The sequence below is a fragment of the Perca fluviatilis genome, chromosome 23 (genome assembly GCF_010015445.1).
Source record: "Perca fluviatilis chromosome 23, GENO_Pfluv_1.0, whole genome shotgun sequence".
NCBI lineage: Eukaryota > Metazoa > Chordata > Actinopteri > Perciformes > Percidae > Perca > Perca fluviatilis.
Genome location: NC_053134.1, coordinates 16,775,893 through 16,803,178, shown reverse-complemented (window position 1 = coordinate 16,803,178; position 27,286 = coordinate 16,775,893). Strand labels below are relative to the sequence as shown.

Below are 27,286 nucleotides of genomic sequence, written 5' to 3'. Positions count from 1 at the left end.
TGTAAGACAGGGAAGCTTGGCTGTCTCACACACACACACACACACACACACACACACACACACACACATACTTACTTCAGGAAAGTGAATGGAGCTTGTCAAACCTTCATCACCTGATGCTGATCCAAACATACATGCACGCTACAGCGAACGCCTGCATGGATAACTGAATGCACGCGCGCACCCTATGCACATGTACACAGCTTACCTAGACTATGGGACACATACACACACTGTCTCACACACACAGACAATCTCACTGTCCCAGTATGTAGGAAACCGCTCATGGAGACCTGGCCAGTAAACACTTATAATAGCCAGGAATTTGGCATTCCTACAGCCGTTATTATATGGCCCCACACTCTCTCTGCGTCTCTCCGCCGTCTCACAGTGTGCTCAGTGATGGTTGAATGGAAGGAGGCCAATGAGACAACATGTGGTTTTGACTAGTCCAACCGAGAGGGGCATGTAAATATTGATTGTTTCAATATATTGGCAGAAATGGAAACAATGTAGAGATGTAATCTTTTATCAAAAACAGGAGCGGCGTGTTGCCTGCCAGATGAAATTATTGCTGCTCGGACCAAATAAACAGTCATGAACAAACTCCCGCCAAGCTGAAAATGTAAATGTCCAAGGCGCTTACAACTCACTCTTTTTCACTCTTGGTCCATTTCTCTTTCAGTCAGTCAGTCCTCATCTCTTCCCTCTGCAGGCTCTTCTTAGTCTTAGACCAGGGGTCACCAACCTTTTTGAAACTGAGAGCTACTTCATGGGTATTGAGTCATACAAAGGGCTACCAGTTTGATATACTCTTCTGAAATAACAAATGTGCTCAGTTTGCCTTTAGTTATATATGATTATTAATGATTAATGATACTCATCTATATGAAGACACTGATCATGTTAATGATTTCTCACAATAATTATCAACAATGACTTAACAAGGTGGGAAACGGATAATATCAATATTCAATTTTCATTTTTAGAACAGGCCTGAGGGCTACACATGTGGTCCTTGGGGGCTAACCTGCCCGCGGGCACCATGTTGGTGGCCCCTGTCTTAGACTCTACATTTTCTGCCAAATTTCATCTTCTCTGTGTAACATAAACACGGCAAAACTGCATAAATAATTCTAACAGCAGGGGGTTTATGGGGGTTTTAAGCAATGAAAATATAACAACGGCATTAACCTTCCTTTCAATCAGCTATTTAGAGTGCATCTGGGGAAATGAGGCATAAAAGTCTGAAAGAAGTTAAAACAAAAAGATGCCAAGAGGGAGAACACTGCGTAACTGTTACACAAAATCAAAATGTACAGGATCTTTACCCTAAAATAACAGAAATTATTCGGAGGTTATTGCGAGGTTACAAAAGCTTTTGATAAAGTCGCTATGGAAGTAGTATGTGTGTATGAGTAAGTTTGGCATATTTTTTTTAAAGGGTCCCTTAAATGTGGTTATTAAAGCTGCACTAGGCAATATGTTTAAGTAACAATAGATCAAATGACAATGGGTAACATGACAGGCGTCCCAAGTAGTGACAAACTCAGACTTATCACCTGACTCTGCAGTTCCCCTCAACTAAACAAAGCATTATAGCATCTTTAAGTTCATTGTTTAGGTTCGCGGGCCCCCAAGCTCTCATCAACCTTGTTTCTGGCTAGAGCAAGCATCTGTTTTCAACAAAAAAGCTCTGATAAACCCACTCTACACTATCTACCCAGCTCTGAATGACTGACAGGCAAAGTTAGCAACTAGCTGGTGAACATAAAATTGCATTTAGCTGCTAAGGAGACAGATATTTCAATCAGGAGTTGGTGGAGACCAAAACGGAGCTAAAAGGAGAGGGGCTGTTGGCCTTACCAGGGCTTGACAGTAACGGTTGCCTGGTTGCCCTTGTTTTTTTTTTTATATAAAAATCTTATTTCAAAAGAAGTCAATATTTTTGGATGTCTCCAAAAATATAAAGTAAAGTTTAAACACTACGTTTGTGCGCAACACAACATTTCAGCTGTTGTGCAACCGCTTTCCACATATGCGCGTTTGCCGTGAAAACATACAGGCAATGCAATTTTCTGTTCACGTTAAGGCGCATGTTAAAATCCGGTGCTAATATGGCACGGTATCTACCGGACAGAATAGCAACGCGGATTTTGGTGCCTCATTACGGTGCCACTTAAATGTCTGCGCTGCTCTCTGATGCTCTGAAACAGACGTTACAGGCAACAGAAACATCGCTGCATGTCACGCTAGTTAACACTAATAATACATTACACTTGTCAGCAGATAACTTATAGCTTACCGTTAGCAACAGTAGTAACTGGATTCAACATGGTTAAAATGCTGACAGCTAAACGGTGTAAATGTTTGACTGTATTTAACTGCAGAGGATTCTAACAGCGGGACATACAACTGCCTGCTGCTAAAGCTATGAGCTAAAAGACCTAAACCCAAAAGGGATGGCAAATTATATTGCAAGCCATTATCTCCTTGTTTCATTATTAAAATATGTGGTATAGTTACATAAGAAATGAATTGCTCCAAATATAGGCAGTTTAAAACATGGCAACCGTATTATCAATTTCGGCAACCAAAAGCTGATGCCTGGTTGCCAAGCCGGCAACCACTTTAAAAAGTTAGCATTGAGCCCTGCTTACATTTGCCAGGTCGCCAGAAACATGACTCCAAATGAATGACAAGGTGACTTTATAAGGTGATAATATTGTATGTCCTTGTTTTTTAGCTTGTTCCATGGCCCCCAAGTGGCCAAAACAATCAATTAATGCAACTTTAAAGAATTGTGACCAAGATACGTACTACTATGCACTGGCAACACTGTTTACTACCACAAGCACAGTTGAGTATATCTGGCATTTCTGTACTGCAATTTTTTGTTACTTATCGGCTGATATTTATGCTGATAGCATATATCTCTGATAAGCTACTTGAGCGATAATATTGGTCACGTAGATTTATCGGTCGCCTTTATTCACTACCCAGAATAAATAAGTAGAAGAGTAAAAAGACCCTTGTTGGCCTCCATGGCATACCCCTGTGGAAATAAACTTGGCACCATCCATACAGCACACACAAGCTGGCAGACACTTTATTTTCAATGAATGACTTAACCCTGAATTTTATTACCTAGTATATCTCCTTCACTATTGTGGATGGTGTGCACGGTTTTGCAGAATTTCCTTTATACAAGAAATGGTATTTACCTTGAGCAAAAGACCTTCTTCATTACTAAGGTAAACGCTGCTCACATATTCTTTGTGTCATAGAAAAATTATCAGTCAGAAACATCTATGCATTCAGCAGTGGTCAGACCTATGTCAGCTTGTTTTTCATCAGTGATGGAGTAACAGGCTCGAACAAAACTCTTCCCACAGATCCATCAAACAGGCTAGTGACCTTGGCCAGTATCTGCATCCACATCAACCTCATCCTTAATTGGAAGGGCTGTAGCACAGATGAAGAGACATTTGTGAAAAGGCTATATCAAATGCTTCCTTGGCACACTGTATCAAGCTCTCACAAAAAAGTCCCTTTTTACTAGTTTTGATTACTACACTTGGCATGTTAACACTCAATCAATTTGTTGAAATGAACTTTAGCTTAATCAATTTCTTCCATTGAATCAAAGGGAGTTCACAAGGCTGCGGTATCTGGGAGAGAAAATTGGAAAGAGGGAGGGAGGGCGGGATTGAACATCCCCACTTAAAGGTCATCTCATTGCTTATCAGATTTCTTATCAACCTTTTTTTTCTTTCTAGCCTGGGTTGGGGGAAGCCAATATTTGCTGAGCGATGTTTTAAAAGACCAAGAGGAGGGTCTAAGCCATTAAAGCTGGCTCCCTCCTGCTCCAACTTGGCAAGAACATCAGAGGAGGCGCACTGTGCATTGACAACCAGAGCCTCATTACACAACCCAGGCTGCTCCCTCAGCTTCACACAACCAAAGTAGTAAGATCTTCAGTGACGACAAGTTCTGTGGCTGGCTGCAACTTCAAATAAATCCATTGTTGAGGACTTTTTAAACACTTTCTGATTAGCAAGAGAATTAGTAGGAAAATCCTGGAGTATTAATCTGCAGACGTGAATGACAGAGAATCAAATGGGTCTTACCGTTCAGCCTCCAGGCGCATCTCCTCCCGCTTCTGCCTCCTCAGCTCCCGGCGCCGCTCAAAGTCCATTTCCTCCATGATTGTGCCCTGAGGGATGACATCGCCAAACACAGACATGTTCTTTTACTTAATTTCAGGAAGGAAGAGAGGAAAGAAAGACAAAAACGCATTCATTTAGATATCCTGAGAGGGCAGACATTCATGTTCACGTTCAAGAGTATATGAAGAGAAATATGTATAGTTATGTTTGAAAGAAAGAATAATGCTAGTTATACTGTTCTTATTTTTATATCATGTGGCTGTTTTTGTCTGAAAACGTCTTATCTGTTGTAATGTTTTATGTTTTGTGTTGACCCCAGGAAGAGGAGCTGATGTTCTGCATCAGCTAATGGGGATCCTAATAAAATCAAATAAAACCAGTCAAACAAAGCCTTAGTTTTCTGGTTATCAAAGTACTTTGTTTAAAGTAGTCAGAATCCTTAAGATTTTCATTAAATTCAACCCTATTTTTTTATTTGATTCAAATTGCCTTTACACGCACAGGGGATTCACAAGAAACGAGGCAGCATTGTAATCCAGAGTTACTGTTACAGCCGTGTCACAGCTGTATATGTTATTGGTAATGCAAACGGAACATGCTACTGCAGCTGCTTTAGATTAAAAGCATTTAAGATGTGAAACAGGGGGTGGCTTTTATTGTGAAGCAGCCACAGGAAGCACAATGCATTTCTCTCCAGAGTTCGCGCTAACAGCAATCGCTCATCAAAACGGTCATTTTGAGGATGTTTTCATCAGCATATTTTAATTTTTGCAAGGAACAAGAATAGACGAGTAGCTAAGTGTTTGCTATGGTATTTAACCGCTATTACACTTATTATAATCACAGCTGACGCCAAATCAATCAACTTGAAGTACAATCCCTCTTGACACCACATGTCAAAAGTGTGTAGCCACATCTTTGTGTTTAAAAGCCTCAGCCTTAGGTGACAACTGCCTGGCTGAAACCTATGCCCCAAAACTTCACCGAGAGGTGAGGCAGACAAAGAAGAGCAGAGATACAAAGACAGAGGAGGGAGAAGCCAACACAGGATGTTAACTCAGTCAGTTAAGAGCAACTCTCACTAAAAATATGCCGCTAGGGTACGTGACTGGATGTGCAGTGAGGACCGAGACCACCCAGGAGCTGCTGAGCCTCCATCATACATCTACGATCCCAGCTAATCCCCCAGCAACATCTTCAATACACTGGAGCAAAGTAAACAGACCCTAGCTGAGCACAAGAATGATAAAGGTGCATGGCAGTTCGCGGGATAAAAAGGCAGCACTGAATATAGTCACACTGAAAACACTTTATCCTTCGTGGTGAAACAAAATGAGTAGGAAAGTGACTGTGGCAGAAAATAAGATGCTTTAAAGTGCAGTAGGACAATTTGGAGAAACAAAAAAAGAATTTTGACTGTCATACCTTGAATTAGCCTTCAAACAATGTGTTTTTCTTCACACCATACCAGCTTTTCACAATGCTCTCTCCAAACAGAGATACAATGCAACAACAAGTAATAATCTGCAACAGCCTGGGCTCAGCTGACAAAAAAGGCAAATGCCTGTTCCCTTCCCCTTTCTGCTAGTTGTCCCTCCCTCCATCCCTTAGTGACCTCCTTCCTTCTTTCCCTCAGCCTTACCCCCTCACTCCCTCCCTCCCTCCCTCCCTCTCTATCTCTACTGTTAACTTTTCCTGTGTTGTTTACCTACATGTCGGAGCTTGGCTAAACTCTGCTCTAGGACGTGATTTAGCTCTTGAGCCCAGCTTCCTGTGTGTTATAAGCATGTTTGTTTCTTTTATCTGCAGTTGCATACAGGAGGGGTCAAAGAGAGCCTCTTTACACATTGACATCTGTATACGAGAGTGCATGCACACAAGCATGTACGTAGGTGCAACATTACAGTGTTTGGGTGCATGCATTCACACTAAGCGTACTAATGAGCATGCACAGATGTACAGGAAACACACAGACAGGCGAGAAGTGCTAAAAGAAACCATGACTCTAAGGGACCCTTCTAACCCTCACCCTCCCCACTCCATCTTCTCCCCCAGTCTCCTCCCCCCATGTGAGCCTGTACAGTAAACACAGCCTTGACTCCCCGCTATTAAATGCTTCTGTGACTCGGAAGAGATATTTTAAATACCGCAAAAATTCACTCTCTATGTTTAGATTCACTCTTAGTGTCATTTGTGAAACGAGGAGGAGGGGGGCAATTGGCACTTGGATGTGGGGTTATTCATACAACCGTAATTAAGACGAAATGAGAGCAATAACTAAAACCGACAAGGCCTCCAAACATCACCAGTCTAATCACATACTTCCTAGAACCAGCGACGCCAAGGGAGATTGTATTAGTAACACAAGCACGACAGCATATAAACTTGAAGTTATTGTTGCAAATAATGCGTGATTTATGCAGCTGAGAAGACCGCGTTTTTCATTCGGTGTTCAGTTTTGTACATAAATGAGTTAGAGACCATTTAAAAGCATGACATTTACAATGTAAATTAGAATAAAAGTAGGTTTGTCAACAAAATGATTACAAAGTGGACCATGCAAGATTTTACATGAATAATAAACCTGAGATAATTATATTTTTTTCAAGCTGATATATGATGTAAGAATAGGGCTGCTGACTGAATGCAGCACAGTCACATTGTCTCATCTCCACATGGGAGAGCACAAGGCGCAGAACAGAAGAGGAAGCCTGTGGCTTGCAGACAAGGCCCTCAGTAAGACATAGAAATGTAACTGTTGTGTATATCACTGGAGGGACCACCCACACTTTGCAAAAGCTAACAGAGGCAGAACGAGAAAAAGACAGCATTCCAAGTTGAGCAACCTACAGTAACAAGTTTGTGACATTTTCAGACTTTTTATAACAGCCTATCGTAGCCTGTCCGCTGTAAAACCTCTTGTTCCTTCCTGTCGCTGCATCTGTACTTTTTTTTCAACCATTTATCACTAAAACCTGCATCATCCATCCATCCATCACATCCTCCCTTCTTATTCTGTCTTTCTTTTTCCCTGTCTGCACCAACCTTCTACAATGGCTATAATGACACATTTACCAGTCAAATTACTACCTGTCGAGACTGCCAGACCCTGGCACAGAACCCAGTGTGTAAGTGCCAGTCTCTTAAAAAGTCTTAAAAGCCAAGTTGGTATTATGCTGACAGCCACTACAGGATTACAGCACCTTATAATGCCTCTATCTTCTCAAGAAGTCTTGAGTTAAAAGCACCAAAACAATGGGCCCCTATTGGCCAAATGAGGCACAAAGTAGATCAAGCAACAGTCTGAAAGTAGCTGAAGAATAAGTATGGGCCAGCAGCACATCTATTTTTGGCTTTGGTGAAATGTTCCTAATGCTGGTTAAGCATTCTGTGAGAAGAGAAGACTGCAGCCTTTTGGTCAGATTTCTTACTGTGATACTCAGAGCAACTATCCCCTCACAGCCTTTGGACAAACACATTAATCTCCACATTATGGCTATGGAGCTATGTAAGGAATGCTCCTATTTAACCTCTGATTTTAGCAGAGGGGGACTTGAAAGAGCCTCCAAATTACTCATTCACATGCCAGTTACAGACAACTCCTCCTTCGGAACTTTTTTGTGTGCAGTGACTGTTTTGGTTTTTGAATAAAGGGAATCAATCTGAAGATAAACAAGTCAAAACTAGCTCAGCGCTCGTTATGTGCTTGCCAGCTGTGAGGTTGGCAAATAAAGGAATGATGACTCGTTGCAGCTGGTGATTACACGGCTTAGTCAAAACCAAGTCACTGTTTTGCAAGTCTCAAGTCTTTGCACCAAAGTCCCAAGTCAAGACAAGCCAGTCCCAAGCCAAGTCCCGAGTCAAGTCCAAAGTCCTAAACTTTGTGTTTTTAGTCCTAAACAAGTCATAATGCAATATTCACCAAATCTAAACAACAGAGTAATAATAAATTAAATTTACACAAATGAAGGCCTTTCCAAATTTTTGGGGAAAGGTATCAAGTATTTTCAAGTCAAAAGGCTCAAGTCCAAGTGAAGTCACAAGTCATTTGTGTTGAAGTCCAAGTCGAGTTGCAAGTCTTTCCTGAAATTCTCGAGTAGTCTAAAGTCATCAACTTTGTGACTCGAGTCCAAGTCATGTGACTCGAGTCCACACCTCTGCAAATCACATACAGTTTTAGGTCTTTATGACAGTAATTTTTTTATATACATGCTAGACTCACACATGTTGGAACATGACACCTAAATAATAAAAACAATTTTACATGGATCCTCTATTGACGAGCAACATGATCCCACAAGTAAGCTAGTTGTTGATGATTGTTAACAGAACAAGTCTAAGAGTCTACACATCTATGCTAGCAGCTCTGTAGGCTTTGCCTGTAAGCTAAATGCTAATGTCATAAAGCTAACATAACAATGCTAACATGCTAATATATGGAAGGTTTAATGTCAACCAGGGGAGAGGAGAGGAGAGGAGAGGAGAGGAGAGGAGAGGAGAGGAGAGGAGAGGAGAGGAGGATTTATATGTCTAGCAGATATGGAGTCACAGCTGTGCAGGTGTCCAGGTGAAGAGAGGTATTCCAGTAATCTGGAATGTGAAGGCAACACAGGCACAAAGCCTGGCCTTTCTAGTCACTGCATCAATGGAAGGAAATATTTTGTCCACCTGCGACAGTTGTTGGTATGTTGAAGAACTCATCAACCACTTTCACTCTTTCACCAGTCGCATGCCATTTGGTTTTTCAGAAGTAATATGAACTACCTTGGAGACTACATGACACACGAGATCCAAATGCTACAGTGAAATATGCTCGGACTATTGTAAAATGATAACCGATTATATAAAAAATAATGTCAAATATTGTTTAGATAACGAATAGGCTACATATCATGGGATATTGTGGATGATACGGCCCCTTAACTGTGAAAAGAGAGCAGCAGGATTTCAGTATTTTGACATCAGCAGTCTTCACCTATCAATATTTAGTCAGCCAGACTAAAAATGTAGGGCTTCAGTCAAAAGTTGAAGAAGACAAAAATACAATTGTCTCCACATTCTGACAAATTTGAGCCTTTTATTGTGACAGCCTCTCTTCAAATACTGTCATGGGTCTGCCAGACTTGCTTGACATATGATTCACCTCTCTTTCGCAACAGAAATTACTGCCACACACCCTCTTTCTCTGTCTCTGCTAATAGTCAACTAGCTTAAAGCTGCTTTGTGGAGTTTTCTTGGAAACAAAATAAGTTATGTTTACACTCAGTGTTTCACGAATTTCCTGCCTCATAAAACATTTAAAACAAAGCTGATTGTTTTGCATTTACATTGGCTAGCTAGTAGTATTCAGCCCTGGCTTTTGCTGCTGTATTGCTCAATTTTGCTCCATAGCACCACTAGTGGTGCCTTGCTCAAGAGCACTATGGCAGCAAGCATGCCCCCATTTGCATGTACTGTTAGCTATAGGACAACCTACTGTGAATTTTCTGTTTATGGGGGTACTGGATGCTAACTTGACAGGATATGAACACACTTCTACTTAAAGAGAGAAACTGAAGTATATTGGTTTAGTCAAAAGCTAAGATATATTGGTCTCTAGTATTTGGTATCCAAGTATTTTGGGCAAAGTAAGAATGATCATTTTATGATCGTTTTATCACACAGATAACGCTTCTGCAGTAAAACAGGGAGGGAGAGAGAAATACAGTGAGAGAGATACTGCATGCCTGTAGGTATTGCACACAAACAGCTGTTTTGGCTGAGGCTCTGGGGACAGTTTGAGTTGGGTAAAGCTAATGTTTTCTGCCGGGGTAAGGAGTCTCCTGAGATTAGTCTGTTAAAATATGTTCAGCCTGTGTGTGCATCACTATAAACAGTATTTAACAAACAGGATTTACATTTATAAATGTGTTTTGTGTGTATTTATGTAAATGCGTGCAGAGGCGGTGCATATGAATAAACGCATGCTTTTTATTTTGTTTCCACTTTAGATGAGTGTGAGAATGTATGTTTTTTACAAGTGTGATACAGAAAATACGTATGGACACTGCAAGTGCAGTATGTGTGCGTTTATGGTACAGTAAACGTATGTACATGTGTGATATCCATCACCACCTCCAGTGCTGTGTATGGAAAGCTGGCCTTGTGGTTGTGGTTCTCTGCACTATGTGTCTCCTCTCACACGCCCAGGCCTCGGCAGCATTAACACGTTTACAGATCCAGGATGCAGAGCAGCTGTGGATGAGCATTCATAAATTCACTGGAGGTTTTTGGCGCACCGAGGCCAAGAATTTCTCTTTATTTCCATCTCCGCTCGTTCCTCCCTCAGCTTCATCTTTCTCTGCCTGCCTTTTAGAGCCTGAATGATACATTGGTGCGGCGATAATATTAACTGCTACTGTGTATTGTTAGATAATAGGACTGTCACTTCACATCTGAAATTTAAATTGCTGTTTGAACTTGGGAAATTATTAAATATTGTTTCTGTAATGACCTTTTGTTTGCATAAGCACAAGAGGCTGTAATCCAGCAGGATGTCCATTTGAACCACTGCAGTAAACCAGACTATTGTTGTTCTTTTTGCTAGCGCAAGACTGAGCGAATAATAATGACACCAAACAATCAAAGTAACATGAGGATGCATTTTAGATTTTACACCACAGATGGAAAAATCGTGGATAAACATAAAGCTGTTTTCTGACTTTGTAAAAGGCCTTGCGGTAACATTAGCTTATCATGTTAGCGTGTTAAATTTGCTTGTCACTCAAGTGAGGCAGCCAAGGCCCTGTGAATGAACGGAAGCAACATAGTTTAGATTTAGGCTACATTGGGTCATATTTAAATTGATTTGAACAAATGTGTTCAGATTGCAGATTGTGTTAGTTCTGATTTGTGATGTAAAAAAGTTAACACCGCTAGTATGTAGGTAACAAAAACTGCAGTACAGAAATGCCAAAGATTTGTGTGCAGTGAATTAAAGGCAGCATTTCTTTTTTAAAGTTTAATATATTATCAGGTTTTATAGACTGTTTCTATTTTTCACTTATTCAGTATATGTTGTTTGTAGTTGCTGATACTATTTGATACTAATTTAATTTCCAGTTTACAGTTTCAAATGTACTGTTATATTAGCTGTTAGTGTTAAAAGTGTTGTTACTTTAAAATGTCCCACTCTGCACATACTGTATGTCTATAGCCAAATTTCAATAGTTCTTAACAATGGGCGCCCGGATAGCTCTGTTGGTAGAGCGGGTGCCCATATATAGAGGTTTACTCCTCGATGCAGTGGGCCCAGGTTTGATTCTGATCTGCGGCCCTTTGCTGCATGTCATTCCCCCTCTCTCTCCCCTTTTGTGTCTTCAGCTGCCCTGTCAAGTAAAGACCTGAAAATGCCCAAAAGATAATCTTAAAAATCCATCCAAAATCCATTATTGATTACCTGTACTGTGTTTGCTCATGCAGTTTTCTTTTCTTTTACTCTCACCCTTTTCTCACTGTTTCTATCTCCTCTTGGACCACAATTCAGCAGCTTAGCCAACAGCTGTTCAGCTACAATATGAGGAGATTCAGGGTTGGTTGGCTATGAATTCAGTTTAGTAATTGGTTTAATTTCATAGGATTTACTCATGTCCAAGCAGCCAAAGCTTCTTTATGTATTTTTCTGTGTCTGCATTTCATGCCACAGTGTGAATATCAACCACAACAGCTTCTGTTGTCAAAGCTGAGGTCTTCAGCTGCGACTATATATTCTAGGCAACATAATGAGGTGGCCAACTGCATCAGACCCATGCTTAATCTCAATACCATCTGCTTTCCACTCACACTCTATGTCCTCCAAAACAAATTTTTGAAAAGTGTGGCTTCGGCTCAAATGAGGAAAAAAGTCACTGAGCATGAGCAGACGGTTTTCATAGGCAAACCTAAGAAGATAATGCCACTGTGGCAAGTGAAATGTGGTGGAATAACGTGCTGACGGTTTTGGGGGTTGGGGCAAGAAATGGGCTACAGTCCCTGAATGCCACAGATGCAATGTCATTAGTGACTTTAGATGTGGCGATCAGACACAATCCTCCCTCAAATCACCCTGCAATCTCCTTTGGGCTGACTTTAGCTTTCTGATAGAAGACGAACCAGCAAGGGGACATTTCACATCAGTGTGGGGAAAAGACCTGAAGGTTAAAGATGTTAAGTTTCCATTTGGTGAAGAAAAAGGAGACTCCTGCATTCCCAGACAATGGTTCACATTCCATAACACCTCTCTGTGCCCTGTGAATCATACACACTGAGACAGACTGACTAAGGCGCGCACGCACACACACGCATGCGCACGCACGCACGCACACACACATCTCAATGGAATACCTTGGATGCATTATTGTTTACAGGGTGGTAGCAGATTACACTAAGCACTGCTGGAATGAATCAACCACTGAGTTTATTAATTCATGACTAAAAAAGCAACAATGAAAGTAGAGAAAAAAAAATTCTCACTTACTCAGTTCATATTTTAGTCAAACACTTAAAAAAATTAAGCGAATCTGCTTCAGATCAGCCCCACAGCTGTCAACAGATGTTGATTAAAATGTTGCAAAATCTGATAGGTGCACAATACGTGACATCACCTGTATCTAGCCGAGTCCCGCCCTCTACAAAGCAGTGTGAAAAGCCAAGACAAAAACACAACTATATCATGAAATAACCGAAACAGTTCAAAAAGTTAGTTAGCAAAAAAATGTTGTGCTCATGTAGGACCCAAGGCTGAACATGAGAAAATAAATTAGGATAACTTGGACTTTTATTTTATTTTTTTGACAATCAGTTATTGGAATAAGATTGCACAGTTAAATGCAGAGTTCTGGGAAAGTGTTTCTTCTTTCAAAAGGTACATTTAAAGACCAACTTCCTGGTTGAACTTTGACCCATTGTACTTACCATAATTGTGCACATACAGTTTTCCTGTGCAATGAGAGTTTCTTAGCAACATATTGACCAAGCTTTCAGTTTTGAATCCAATATTAAATGGTTTAGATAATCTGGCTTGACTCTTGGTATGTTTACAACTAGTCTGATCGTCAGATCGCTTGTGTTTATTAGCCGGTTTTGTAGTGATGACTCCATGTTTCCAGATCTTAGTAATTACTTATCACAGCCAATAAAAAAGATGACCAAAACTACAAAACGTAAGACACTAAAAACTGTAATTATTTTTTAAAGTACTGTCCGACTCAGCTCTAACCATCATCATCGGCTTATTTTCTCAAACAGCATGTTGTGATAGCCTCATGACGATAAATAGCATTTGTTTCAATTATCTTTCAAACTGCCAAATCTCTTTTGGAAAGGAAGCCGTAGTTGGATACTTTCTAAACTCAAGTTGCCCTGATTAAAACAAATTACTCTCTATGTAGCATTCTTCAATCGTGTGTTTTATTTTCCACTGTCAGCCAGATAACCTCACTAAACTTTGAGCATCCATCGAATATATTTAGACTATGACTCACTGTTCTTTTAATATTTTCTCCTCTCACGGTCCCACACAGGGATGGGAGTTTTGTTCCGCTCATCACACTTTAGGCCGCATGAGATCTCAAGGTATACCTTTCACTTCTGTGGATAGACAGCAGAAAACGCCTGCACTTCACCAGCCACAGTTCCCCTTCAGGTTGAGTGTGTGTGTTTATGTCTTTAAACCTCACGCCTGAACTAAGTCACACTTAAATTGCAATAAAAACATTTCCCCAACATGCCATATCCATCATCTGAATGTCACAGCTTTTGAAGAGCAGGTTTTAGCACACAGCTAGTCTATTTAAACTTAAAACACACCATCTGTATTCTCATTTTGAGGAAATCTAACTAAATCCAGCTTCAGCTAAAAGTTAACTTGAAGCCCTTTAAAGTTAACCACTGAAATGAGATGATAAATTCCTATTTGTCAGCTGCTGATCCAATTTACCAAATTAAATAACTGCCCAAGAGGAGTTCATGTAGCAGTTGGCTGAAAAAGAATGGTTATAAAACATTGTTCCGACTTTTAAATGTTGGTTTTAAGAGGGACATTTGTATTAGAAGTTGGATTCTTGCTGCCCAAATCATAAATAATACTGTAAAAAGGCAACTTATTTGTGAAACAGCAGCAAGAGCCAGTACAATTCCTCTCCAGTCTTTGACTTTTAAAAGGCTTGTGCCCCTTTTAAAGTGCACTTTTAGATGCTACACCCACAATCAGACAGAATAGGGAGAAAAAGCATTCCAAAAAGTACAAATCCCACACAAAATAGGGATGTTTGTACGGCATCAAAAGGCTACTGCTCCCTGGCTGTGCTCCACATGACCAAATATGGAAAGAAAAAATGCTGCCTTTTCCCGTAACCAAACTGGGAAAAAGAAGGAAAAAAAAAGGGGGGGGGAGGTTCCTTTGCATGCTGTGTGCACAGCAAGATAGAGCTCTCACACTCACTACACAGTGGCCGCAGAGTTGGCTCCCTCTCAAAACAGCATGACTGATGGTGATGTTGGACCTGTCGTGACATCTCAGCGAACACTGTTGGGCAGACACACACACACAAACACACACACCTGCACGACTCAAGAATCATGAAAGAGAGGCACACCGATCCTTTCACTACGCTGACATTTCATTTTTAAACACACACAAAAGCTTTCTTCACTTTCACATATGAGCTCTATACCGGAGTCTCAGCAGTGCACTTTGAATCAGAGCCCCCTGGAAGGGAACATTCCTCTTGGTGAAAAAGCAGCCGTCTCAAACGCCACAGTCCTCTGCCTAAGTTAGAAACGGTTTGTTTATCTCCCCCCCCAACCCTCGCTATATGAAGCGGCTCTGACATTCTCCTGCCACTGCCGCGCTGCAAAAAATATGTGGATATGTCATTTTGCAAGAAATTTATCAAATTATCAGGGACATTTTTGGAGCGTGTGTGAACCGCCAGCAATGGAGGAAAACTGCTGGGAGATGGGGGGGGGGAAGCCTACACTCAGCAGAAAACAATAAATAAAGGGACTTGTAGGCCTACTTGATTTTAGCTTTTTTACATAACCAACTTAACAAGTCACTAAACTTTTGTATTCAATCTTAAAGGAATAGTTCGACAATTTGGGAAATATGTTTATCTACTTTCTTGATGAATGTTAGATGACAAGATTGATACTGGTCTCATTCTTGTACACAGAATATGAAGCTCCAGCTAGCAGGCACTTAGCTTAGATAGCACAAAAATTGAAAACAGCTAGCCTGGCTCTGTGTGATTGCTTAATCAGTACAAAAACTTGAATGTATAAACGTATATTTCCTGTAACAGTTTAAGCTATGCTTGGTGACTGAGAACGAAAAAAAATATATATATCTTTTTACAATCAAAGGAAAAGTTAGCCATATTTAGAAATACCCTTCTAGCAGTGAGTTAGATGACAACATTGATACCACTCTCATATATGTATGCTACTGTATGAAGCTAAAGCAGGTTAGCTTAAAGACTGGAAGCAGGGCGAAAAAAGGGTCAGAAAGTAAAAGAAATCACCTAGCTTAATTTGTTTGCTTAATTTGTACAAACCCTATGGTTTTAGACAGGTTAGCGTTACTGTTTATTGCTGCTACCAGTCTTTATGTTAAACCAAGCTAATTATCTGTAGCTGCATCTCCCTGAAGTGAAATAATCTGATGATTGATGGTACAAGAGTTCCACTAGCATCATGATAATTTTGATTGAGTTGAATTTAATGAACTACTGAAATATCTCCTTTTAGACATTACTTTTTTGTTATATATATATTCCGGCTCTTTCCTATCCTGTTACCTCAGGATCCAGGCTGTTTTAGTTTTCAGCACTGCAGCCCTCTTATGTAAGCACCTCCTTGCAAAATGCAACAGGTATTCTGGTGCAAGTATCCTGAATGTCAAATAATCAGAATAAATATGCACCCCTGCACTTGACATGCAATGTTAACAGTCTGTTGTGTAAGTCCACAAGAACATTTATAGTCAAACCATTCATCTTTTTGTCACTCAGGACCAAATGTGATGTCAGAACATGCATGCTATCAAGGGCCAAGACTGTATGAAAACCACATAATAGTATAAAACAAACCAGGACTAATGAATAAATACATGTAATTTTTCCACATCATTTTCCTGTCATAACAAACCAAAGTTATGATGAATACACAAGGACAACATCACTGAGTCTCTCAGTACCTTAGGGCACAATGTGACTTTTAAGTCTATTAAATAGGATTGTAAATAAATAATGACAGACAGATGCTGTATGAAGCTAATGACAAAGGAGGTGATAGTAATCTCAATGAACAGGTCATTTAATGGTCTTGGAAACCTCTTGCATCATTGGCAGAGTTTTCTCATTTTAGGCAATGCACACTCGAACATGTGACGTGTCGTGAACCCATTCCTCATCCTTCTCTCAGCTCCATTTCCGAAGGAAAAGCAGCCTCCTCTTGTTCCTTTAGGACATCCCGTCTTGACACCTGCCTTTTGTCAGAGTAAATGAGGCCTGGGCAGGAGTCTGTCTCCTCAACAGGACATTAATCTGCTACTAGTAAGCTGACCAGAGAGACTAGTGGAACCCGAGTGCTGATATATGGTGGGTTTTAGTCCAAGCACTGCTACTGCCGACACTGCAGCGACAGAACAGTTTATCCAGCTGATGGCAATAAAGCAGAGTTGAACGGAAAAGGATAAAACAGGACGGAACAGAGCAGAAATGACCTCTACTACTCTTAAAATCCTTGCTTTCTTTCAGATATGTGAGCTAAAGTTCAGCTCTTATAACCAGAAACTGAAAGTTCACAGTTTCAATCACTGCAAAAAGCCAGTGCGCCTGGCAATAAGGCCCCAGGCAAGATCCTGAACTTGTACTTTTTTAATAAGTGAAAGTCACTCGGGATATGCACCAAAGCTCAATGACTAAAATGTAAAAGTATACGTGATTAGCATGATTCACAGCAGCCCACAGCCTCTGGTATACGGGCAATAACATGACATGCTGGAAACATTAAGTGGAACATAAAAAAATGTATTTCTCATAAAGCTTGAGAGGTTCCTGATGTGTTTCTCTATGGCAAAAAAATGGAAAGCAAATGGATCTGCTGAACATTTGTGACATGCTTCCTATAAAAGCCACGTTCCTGTCGTGGTGGACGTGTGGCTCTCTGTGGCCGGAGAGAAATTACACTTTGGTGAAAGAAGGAGAAAAAAACGTAGGGATAAAAAAAAATAAAAAAGGGGGAATATAAAAGGCAGAGTGATTAATGTGGCTGGCTCAAACCACACTAAGAGAGAACGTCTTCCCATCATACCTTACATGGAAACATACATGGGGTTAGAGTGAGGCTTAAACGCATGATGCAATGCCCCCACATACTGAGAGCCTGTTGAAAACATGACAGCTGAGGGCAAACCCTAACACAAGTTTGCCTTTTTTGTGCATGCATCACAAGAAGACACAAAGAAAATCACTTTTGCAGTGCACATATTTATTTAAATCTCTCCAAATGTCATAAATCTTTATCTGTCTTGCCTTGTTTTAACACACAAGTCAGTAAATCACAGCAGCGGAATGCCAATTTTTTGAAGCGTGCTGCGAGGCTTTTCAAGGGTATTACATGACAAGATATTTTTTCAAAATAAGGGGCTGCATTCCTGGAGATAGATAGGAGGAGATTAAGGAGTGGGTAGGGTTGTGGGTGGGGTGGCGGGCGGGCGGGCAAGATGACCTGACCGAGAACGGATGGGAAGAGGTGGAGTGATCCCCTGACAGTGCTTTCAGTTCATACTGGGATAAATCAAGGGTTCCTTTAGCAAAAGCACAGGCAGAAAAAGGAAACAGAAAAAGGAATGGTAATAGAGAGATTTTCAGCAAGGGGTGTTTTGTTTTAATCTTATGACTCTGTCTCTCTTTCTCTCTCTCTCTCTCTCTCTGCGTATTCATGACATGCTCTCAGAGAGTTGATGCGGGACCAAACCAGTTAATGGTGGATGTGCTGGGACTCATAGCCAGGTGTGGAAACTGCGAGATATCTCTGATCAGTATACTCAGCAGACAGTTGATAAATGGGCTTTAGTGGACACTTACTTAGAATGTTTAATTATGTTGAGAGGCATTCAACAGGATCAAGTTACATTGCACACTTACGTCTATCACTGTTATATAACTGCTAATACAGTTATGTTTGTATTCAGTGTCCATAATGTGTTATGAGTATCCTTAAACCTTTATAAGCATTTAAGCTGTGGTAGACAATTTCTTTTTTGACATCATTGGGCAAAGATTCCATAATAACCTTTAGCATAGTGTTATTCAAGTGGTCTAAGAGATAACTAGACTTCTATATCTCCTCTTGGCTCTGTTTTCTGACTTTAGAAAGTCTAGCCTGTGACGGGAGACTTTGGCCAATCACAAGTAGAAAGCGTTCCGTTTGGCTGTTCTGCACATGCATTGCCCGTGCAACAGAGAGGGGAGAGCTGCAGGAAGAGATTTCATTCTACTTCAAATCCTGCAATTTTTTTGCTCTCTACCCACTGCAGCTTTAATTGATTTTTTGCGGCCACTTGAAGGCAAAGAGTTGGGAAACAGCAAGCTATTTACTCATTCAGCAGATCATGTGTCTGGCCACGTGACAAATGTAACCCCATTATTCACTTTTCTTTTAGCTAAATGCTAACTGTCTCTTTGGCGTTTGGTGTTGGGCAGGCAACGAATACAGCAGCCTGCTCCGACAAAAAACAAAGCTAATTAGATTGAATCAAAACAGTACACCTGCGGGCTGCAAAAACCAAACCAATGAGCTGAAAAATGCTAAAAAGGTCTGTAGAGATGAGGGGAACTATGGAAGCCCTGTGAAAGACAAAGTTTTTTGGGCATCATCAGCCAAAACCTAAGTTTAAGTCCTACGTACGACAAACCTAGGTTTTGGCCACGAATGGTATCTCCTATGTAGGAGAAACTATCTCGTACGTACAAGTTAAACTTTTACTTCTTAATTAGGCTGTGTAAGACCTAGAAAGACGTGCTGAACGCTTAGTGTGCGATACAAATGGAATTGAAAGTTCAGCCAAATGCAGCATAAAGAAAAGGTTTTACCTTCTTAGTTAACAACAAATGCCTATACCGCGTCTATACCACTAAGCGCATCAGCACGACTTTCTCGACCTAATTTTCCGTGGATTTGTCACTCTGAGCAACACCTTTTACATTACACACAATCGTTTGATCCCTAGTGCAGCTTTAACGCTTGAAAGCGTTTCCTTTCTGATAAAATATTTTGAAAGCGAATTTTTTTCGGCAAACAATCATCTGATTTCCTGCCTTTTGCGCAATGTTCCTTTTTTTGCCGTGTTACCATCACTAACTGTTTAACGGCGTGAAACCTATGCATCTTGTTTGTCTTCTTCTTTGTGTTTTATGTCTTCCATGCACTACACATTTGCACCACCCTCTACAGTCAGCAGGAATACATTTTGCATTGCATTGATAACAAAAAGTTTAGGCCCATCTAAGAGATTAAATTCAATACTTCATGAATTTTACTGTAATACTTTTCTCCAAGTGTAAGCTGGTACATATTGAGCAGCCAGCACAGGGAAGAAAATACTGTAGTTATAAGAAGGAGGACTGTAATAGAAAAAGGCAGAGCATAGCTCTTGACAAAGGACTGCAGAAGTCAGCACAAAATTCCGTGAAGTAAACCAGTCCTAATCCCAGTCCACCTACAAGGGTTGACAGATATGATGCCAGGAACTAGAAATGTGAAGCTCTTTCAGTGAGACGAAGATGAAATCCCAACAGATATCATAAATATGGCATTTTTTCCAATCTTTCAGTGGTCTGTTGGATCAAATTTTACGGTATTAAAGCGTTAGCATTGCTTTTGAATCAGCGGATGCACATTCTCTAAGTGACAGAGAGCTCACCCCTCCTTCCAAAAAATACATTCCACTCTCCTCATACCTCAAATCCTTTCAGGGCTCTACAGGGCTAAAGTTCACTAGCTTTACCAGATCTCATTTTCGTGCATGGCTGTGCTGGCTGTTATTATTAGTGTGGCAGCCAGCCAGCTTGGACGGGTACACGTCTACTGTTCCCCCTCGAGGTGAAAGACCCGAGCTGGGGTCTTTAATCTGTAGGTATACAGTAGGTAATGTATGACACCTTATACTCTACACTCTCTGCAGGTGTGTTTGTACTGTTTTCATTGTTTCTGTCAGTCTAGTAAAGGCAAAAGTGACTGCCAGTGCAAACACCAGAGATCTTCATATCTGCAGTATACAGTGGCAGAGCAGCGATTGTCAGTAGAGCGTCTTGAACTGTGTCCTTTAGGAGAGTTACCCCCCGTCTGTCTCTATTTCTTCTCTTTCTGTGGTTATGTGACTTAGGAAAGCATTGCCAGAAATTCCAGGAAACCCTAGAGCTTCATGAGACATAACAAAGCTCTCTCTCTTCCTCTGTCTTCGTCTCTTTCATTGAAGATTACACTTCTTTACATGTTTCTCCGTCTGCCTTTTGCCGGCCTGGGAGCTCTGCAGCTCATTCTCCCTGGGAGTTGAAAGTAAATTTATTCAATGGCTGATTAACTCATATCATACCATTTTAAATGGTGAAATTTCTTACTTTAAATGCCTGTGCTAATTCTAGACCACGGACTATTTAGACCATGGAAGATGCGATCATTGAATGCTATTAGCATGATGTGGCATTTACCACTAAATTGAGGCTTTAGAGGTTAATATATGTGTGGTACTTAAGCCTCCTAATTCCTAAATTTATTAGAATAACACATATCTCAGACAGCCATGAAATTGTAAATAATTGAGCGGTGCTCTTAGGAGGCTTCTCTGGTTGCTCCGTCAAAGTTGCTGCAAGCTTTTTTTAGCTGATGGCAAAACTGGAAATGAGATTTGGTTCACAAAGCAGAGCTAAATGGGAATAAATCCAAAACCACAGCCGTCCCCCTCGGCAATAATCTGTCCATGGGGGGTTCATCCATCTCCTCGTGCTTGAAAATTGTCTCCTCCATCTGGGTTACTTCTTCTCTCAAACACATAGATGCATGTCTGAACGCCCTCATACACACACCTACAGACATACCTATTCACCCCACCCACCACCCACCTTGTGTTTATGTTCAGAGCTTGAGTGACTGGTATTTCATTTCGGCCTGCCCGGAGCCCTTTTGCACAGTTTGGCTTGGCCGGTGTACCATTACTGGTCATTAAGTCTAACCTGAACTAATAGGGGCCCATTTTCCAAGGTGGTCTCCCAGGTGGCTGTCACAGAAGTGAGTGGCACGACGGGACTCAGGGCTCGACTCTGAGTCTCGTGAAAAATCTGCCGGGACGCAAGCCAGACTCCATCATACACGGGACACAGACTCTTTGATAACAAGAACCCATTGTTCTAGGGGGGCGTCTGGGTGTTTTCTTTCTCATTAAGGCAGGTTTAATGAGGCCAGCCAAAAGGGGCACCCCATCCCTCTAATGCACTATTTCTGCCTTCTTCAACATCTTATCCAGTGAACCATCCACCTAAAAACATTTGCTCAAACCAATTTCTTCCAAATTCATCCCAAACACGTAATTATGGTTTCTGCTTTAGATTATGTATAACCCTTATAAATAAAGCCAAAAAACATGCTAATACACCAATATATTTAAGCAACCAAACTATAAGTAGAGCTTGACCGATATTATCTTAACGCAGATATACTGGTAACAGTGACTATATTGGCATTGTAAAAATTGCCGTAAATGAATGCCACGTTTTTTAGGTCATTTAGACACAGTGTTGCCATTACATAGTTTGTCCACCAGAGAGCACTGACAAGTTTTATACAGTACCACCAAAATGCTCAGGTCAGTACATATCTTGGGCACTAATACTATAAAAAACTAATTTAAGAAATATTTATTTGTTATGCATTAATGAAAAATATGACTATTTGGAATACATCAGGTTTATTTAAACTCTCGATTCTTACATTGTTACTGGCCTCAAAAATCCAGTATCAGTCAGGCTATTGTAGCCAGTTTCACTTGTTCCTAAATATCATAACAATAAAATAAACTAAATTACTTGTGGCACATCCACATACTCATACTTACAAATCATCACACACCACCAAATGATTCCTACAAGCGATGTTCATTGCTTTTTATCTGATAATAGAAGGATGGTTACAGCTACATTCTCCCTATGTCAGGGCACTGAATGACTTAAAGGTCCCATGACATGGTGCTCTTTGGATGCTTTTATATAGGCCTTAGTGGTCCCCTAATACTGTATCTGAAGTCTCTTTCCTGAAATTCAGCCTTGGTGCAGAATTCCAGCCACTAGAGCCAGTCCCACAATGAGCTTTCCTTAGAATGTGCCATTTCTGTGTCTGTAGCTTTAAATTCTATTGAGGAGGAGAGAGGGCAAGATGGAGGGTGGGGGTTTGGCGTTTACCAACTGCCACTTTTCTTGTTTGAAAGCCATTATGTCTCTCTCTCATGAGTGGGCCAAATTCTCTAGGCAGGCAAAGCAGAGAAAGAGGAGGTAACCTTGCTCCTTATGACCTCATAAGGAGCAAGATTCCAGATCGGCCCATCTGAGCTTTCATTTTCTCAAAGGCAGAGCAGGATACCCAGGGCTCGGTTTACACTTATCGCCATTTCTAGCAACTGGGGAACCATAGGCAGGCTGGGGGAATGCATATTAATGTTAAAAAACCTCATAAAGTGAAATTTTCATGCCATGGCACCTTTAAAGACTGTTTTCATATAAACACCATTATATTTAAGTAGTTACAGATATCGAAACAGATATCTAATTTTAACATAAAATTGTTTATATGTTTTAGCTGTGCCCTCCTTTGTAGGACGTGTCATTAATCAGAAGAGAAGGAGCCATTAGTCTGAATACGAGGATAATTAATCCACGCTCACACTTCATTAGACGTCATGCTCAATTTGTGCAGAGAGCTGTGTACTGGGTAAATAAGCAGAGACGATGGGACCCACAGCTATTATCCTCGCCGAGGTGCTGTTCTAAGAAAGCTTTCATCTAAACATACACACACACACACAGTTCAAGTGGATATTGAAAGCTCAAATTGAAAGATGAATTTCGTCTATATCAAATAATTGTATTCATGTGTCTTTTTAACGTAGGAAATTAGTGAACTCTGCTGTCTGATCAGAGGATAATCGCAGGATGCATATGTATCTCAGTCACAAAAAATGTGACTGGACTTCGGCATTAAAGCCGAACCGTAAGCCTCCAACAAGGTTAAACTGCAGTAGGGCATATATTTTAGTATGAATCAGCCCTTAGTTTAATAAGTACCATTTGGCTGTCACCTCGGCAGCCACAGAGCTGCTCTATTACAGTAAAGGCCCTCCAGTACAGAGCTGGGGTTTTTCAATAAAAACCTGACTGAGTGTTTCACCCAATCACCACTGGCAGAGCTCTGATGAGGTAAAGATCTCTTCTTTGCCAGCCTCTGTCCCTGCGGAGGACTGTCTGATTAAAATGGTTTTCTGAGGCCATATTTTTGTTCTTCTTGTCCTCTTGCCAGACTCGAGTTAGAGTACAGAGAGAAAAATTGACAAATTACATAATGCATACTGAAATGAATCCACAAGAACAGATCTAATCTATAAAGGTCTCCGATTGGGAGTCAGATGAGAGCATTAGATTTCTACTTTTTTGAAAAATAGTTGGTATCGTTGTCTCAAAGACACAAATATAGACACATACACCTACATTTGTTACTGGGAGGAAAGGCTTTGCATTAGCCGTTCTGTGCTTTTGATCTTCCGCCTTAATCATTTTCACCCCCCCCCCCCCCAACCCCAACAGGGCAGCGACATGTGAAGTGGAAAGAAATGGCAACAGCGGAGTGGCCCACTAGAGCCGGCTTTCTTACTCTCCTGTTCCTGAGCAATCCTCGGAGGCTCATATGTAAATGCCTGAGTATGCTTCTGATTAAGAGGCACAAAGAGTACACTCTATAAATGCACTCTTAAACAATTACCGCTGCTCCCGACTGCAGCCCCGACACAGACCTCAGACTGTGCTGCTGCCTGACTGGCTTATTCAGATGGGAAAGATGGATGCGGACCATTTCAAACAATGTGCCTAGCTATAACACCCATGTGCAGAGTCTGACTTTAAATATCAGATCAAGAACGGTTTAGGAAACTTCATGATTCAATGACATTTTATTTTAGTGTTGAAACAAGTTGATTAAATGAGTACCCACACTTTTGATTGTCGATAATTGGCTTAAAGTTGCTATAATCTATGATGTGTTTTGGGAAAGGTGTTGCTCTTAGCGACGAGCCCACAGATCACTGTAACTCTGCAGCAGAGCATTTTAGCATCTGGTAATCCGAGCCGCAACTTTAATGTTTAAGTTCACTCTCACCTAGGGCTGAACGATTTTTAAAAATAATCTAATTGCAATTTTTTTTTAAAAATAATCTAATTGCGATTTTTTTCTAAAAATATTGCGATTGCAATTCGATATGCGATTATTTTTTTAAGCTCTTTGTCTTCTGTATTATTCAACAAAAACTAGCAATAAATCATTGTATAGTATGAACAACACAAGATTAGATAGATTAAACAAACTGTTCTTTCCTGGAGGCCAGGTCTGTATGTGATGATGAAATTAGGTGATGCATGAATTTATATGAATTACATCATCAATTTATTTAACTACTTCAATCACAGTAGTATATTGAGCACTGACCAAGCCTGGTGTAAACATTCATATGAAAGTCAGAAACAAATCACACTAAAGTGCAGATTGCAGAAATATAAAAACAAATGTGGCTTTACCACACTTAGTAGTATTTAGATTATTTAATTATTTACATAGGCATATGTAAACATGTGGATTGCACTTTTTAAACACTGTCTTTGAACTTTACTAGACAGTTAAATAAGTAAAAATACATACATCGGTGTATTTTCTTTAACAGCGCACAGAGAGGAGCTGCCTCCAGCCCCTCCCTCCCCTCATGAAGTTGCGTCAACGACGCTGCACTTGCTCAGAGCGGCTATGTTACGTTAGTAGTAGCATGCAGGTGTTGCCGTGGGATTAGCTAACTGTACTAATAAAACCGTTGAAACACCCTGCTGTGAAAGCTCCCCGAACGTCATTTATCAGAGTCTGGTTGTTACCCCTCTCCGCGGCAGTCTCCTCCACTCCATATCTTTATAACGGAGCTAACCAGAGCTAACCACTAACCGGAGCTAACCGCTAACTGGAGCTAACCGCTAATCAGAGCTAATCGTTGCTAACCGAGCCTTCAGTTCTGTGTGCCTGTATTCATTAACTGCATGTATGGACTGGAGCCTGAATAAAACCCTTACAATTTTAAACTACAACTCAGAGTTGTTTGAATGACAGAAATCTGCTCAAGGTACGGCGTACCGTTAGCGTGCTAAGTTGATGCTTTCTCTGCGGAGTGCGGACTGATTTGCTCTTGTGAGTCACGTGACCAAATCACAGCCTTTGCGATTAGGAAATTGCGTTTTAACATATCGCGATATTATCGGAAATGCAATTAATCGTTCAGCCCTACTCTCACCGCTCTCATCGTTGTCATTTTCAGATACATCAGGTAGCTTTTTACCAATGAAGAAATTAAACTGTACACTACCAGGCCAACTACTGTATTAGCTAGGGACTACGGTAGCTAATACATAGTTGAGTATTTAGCTGCTAAAGAGCCTGATATTTACCTCAGAAGTTGGTGGAGACCAAAAGCAAAGCTACAAAGAGAGAGAATGTTAGACTTACAGTTGTCAGGTGACCAGAACTACAATTCCAAATGAATGATAATGTTGCTGTTTTTGCTAACACATTTGTTATATCAACTCAATTGGCGATAATATGTCACGAATGTGTTTGCAAAAAACAGTTACTATAGGTTTAAGTCCCCTACAAAGCAAAAAAAGTGGAAATAGAAAACATTTACTGGTTCCACCTTCTCAAATTTTTTACTGTTAAATTCAATTTCTTTGGGTTTTGGAATGGACAAAACTAACCAACTAATGTTGTATTCTCAGTTTTGACCACAAAACTTAAAAATAAATGTTCAAATACTCGAGACTTGGTTGGAATAAAACCTACTCTCAACTTTGAAGCTCTTCCAAAGAATGAAACAGAATTACAATAGAAGTCTGACTAATGTTAATACCCATGTAAGGACACAGTGATTGTTTTATGTGTATGAGGCAAGTCCTCACTTCCATCATCACCACATACGAGCCCAATCTCGCCAGTTCTCACTCCCATGATGGCAGATGTCCAAAGTGGACTCTCCAAGCTGTTCTTCACATTCGCCATACACACTTCAGCACACGCAGCGCCTCTGTAGCCACAAGCAGAAATCCAGCAGGCCTATAACTGACCTGCACACTAGCCTGTCTGTTTTCCCCTGTGCGATTCATAGTGGTTAACCTCGCTAACCGTGTAAACACATGACCTCACCGGTCATGTGTTTACACTCAATGGTATTTTTCACACACCGTTGGGATTTACATCACCTTATTACCTCCACGTTCCCTTAATTCCCCATTACCCTAAATATGGGACTTGAAGAAGGTGATTTGACAGGCTCTTGATTAGCTATGTTTGTTTAGTTTTGGGACGCTATGGGAGGAAGACGAGAGGCTGAAAGGAGAAGGTAGGAGGGGGAGGAGAAGGGGAGGGGAGGTGAAGAGAGGACAAGGAGGAAATAATGGAAAGCTGGCGTAGATAACAAGTAGGGTGAAGTGAGAATGAACGTTATAGTAATCATTTCTTTTTTGGAGAAAAGGGCTGAGGTAGAATAGATTGGTGGTAAAGGAGAGGAGAGGGGCTAAGGGAAAGTTCATGTAGCTGTTAGGAGAGAGACAAGTAAGGTGGTTTCTCTGCCACAGGGACACACTGTGCATGTCTGAGGTCCCAATGGGAGGACGCTGAAGGAAAACACAAGACCAATCAGCCAACAGAGACATTTCCTGTGCTTGTTTTATCAGATGAGAAGAAGCCCAAAGGCTAAATGGCCCTCTTAACAACGTTGTACACTTTTCCGAACAACCCGCTTTGGG

At 40.7% G+C, this 27,286-nt stretch overlaps 1 protein-coding gene across 9 annotated transcripts in view; it reads right to left on the bottom strand.

Annotated features, from left to right (window-relative positions):
• Positions 1-27,286, bottom strand: part of cald1a (caldesmon 1a) — a 60,186-nt gene that overhangs the window by 28,065 nt on the left and 4,835 nt on the right. For 8 of the 9 annotated variants that reach the window (XR_005638118.1, XR_005638117.1, XM_039791239.1 and 5 more), the window contains exon 2: positions 4,131-4,216. Coding sequence is in view for 7 of the 9 variants with exons in the window: in XM_039791239.1 (XP_039647173.1) it covers positions 4,131-4,207 (77 nt within the window). In the remaining 2 variants the exon portion in view is untranslated. Of the gene's footprint in view, positions 1-4,130; positions 4,217-5,594; positions 5,734-27,286 lie in introns of those variants that run through there. The other variant, XM_039791236.1, reaches the window with a different exon arrangement.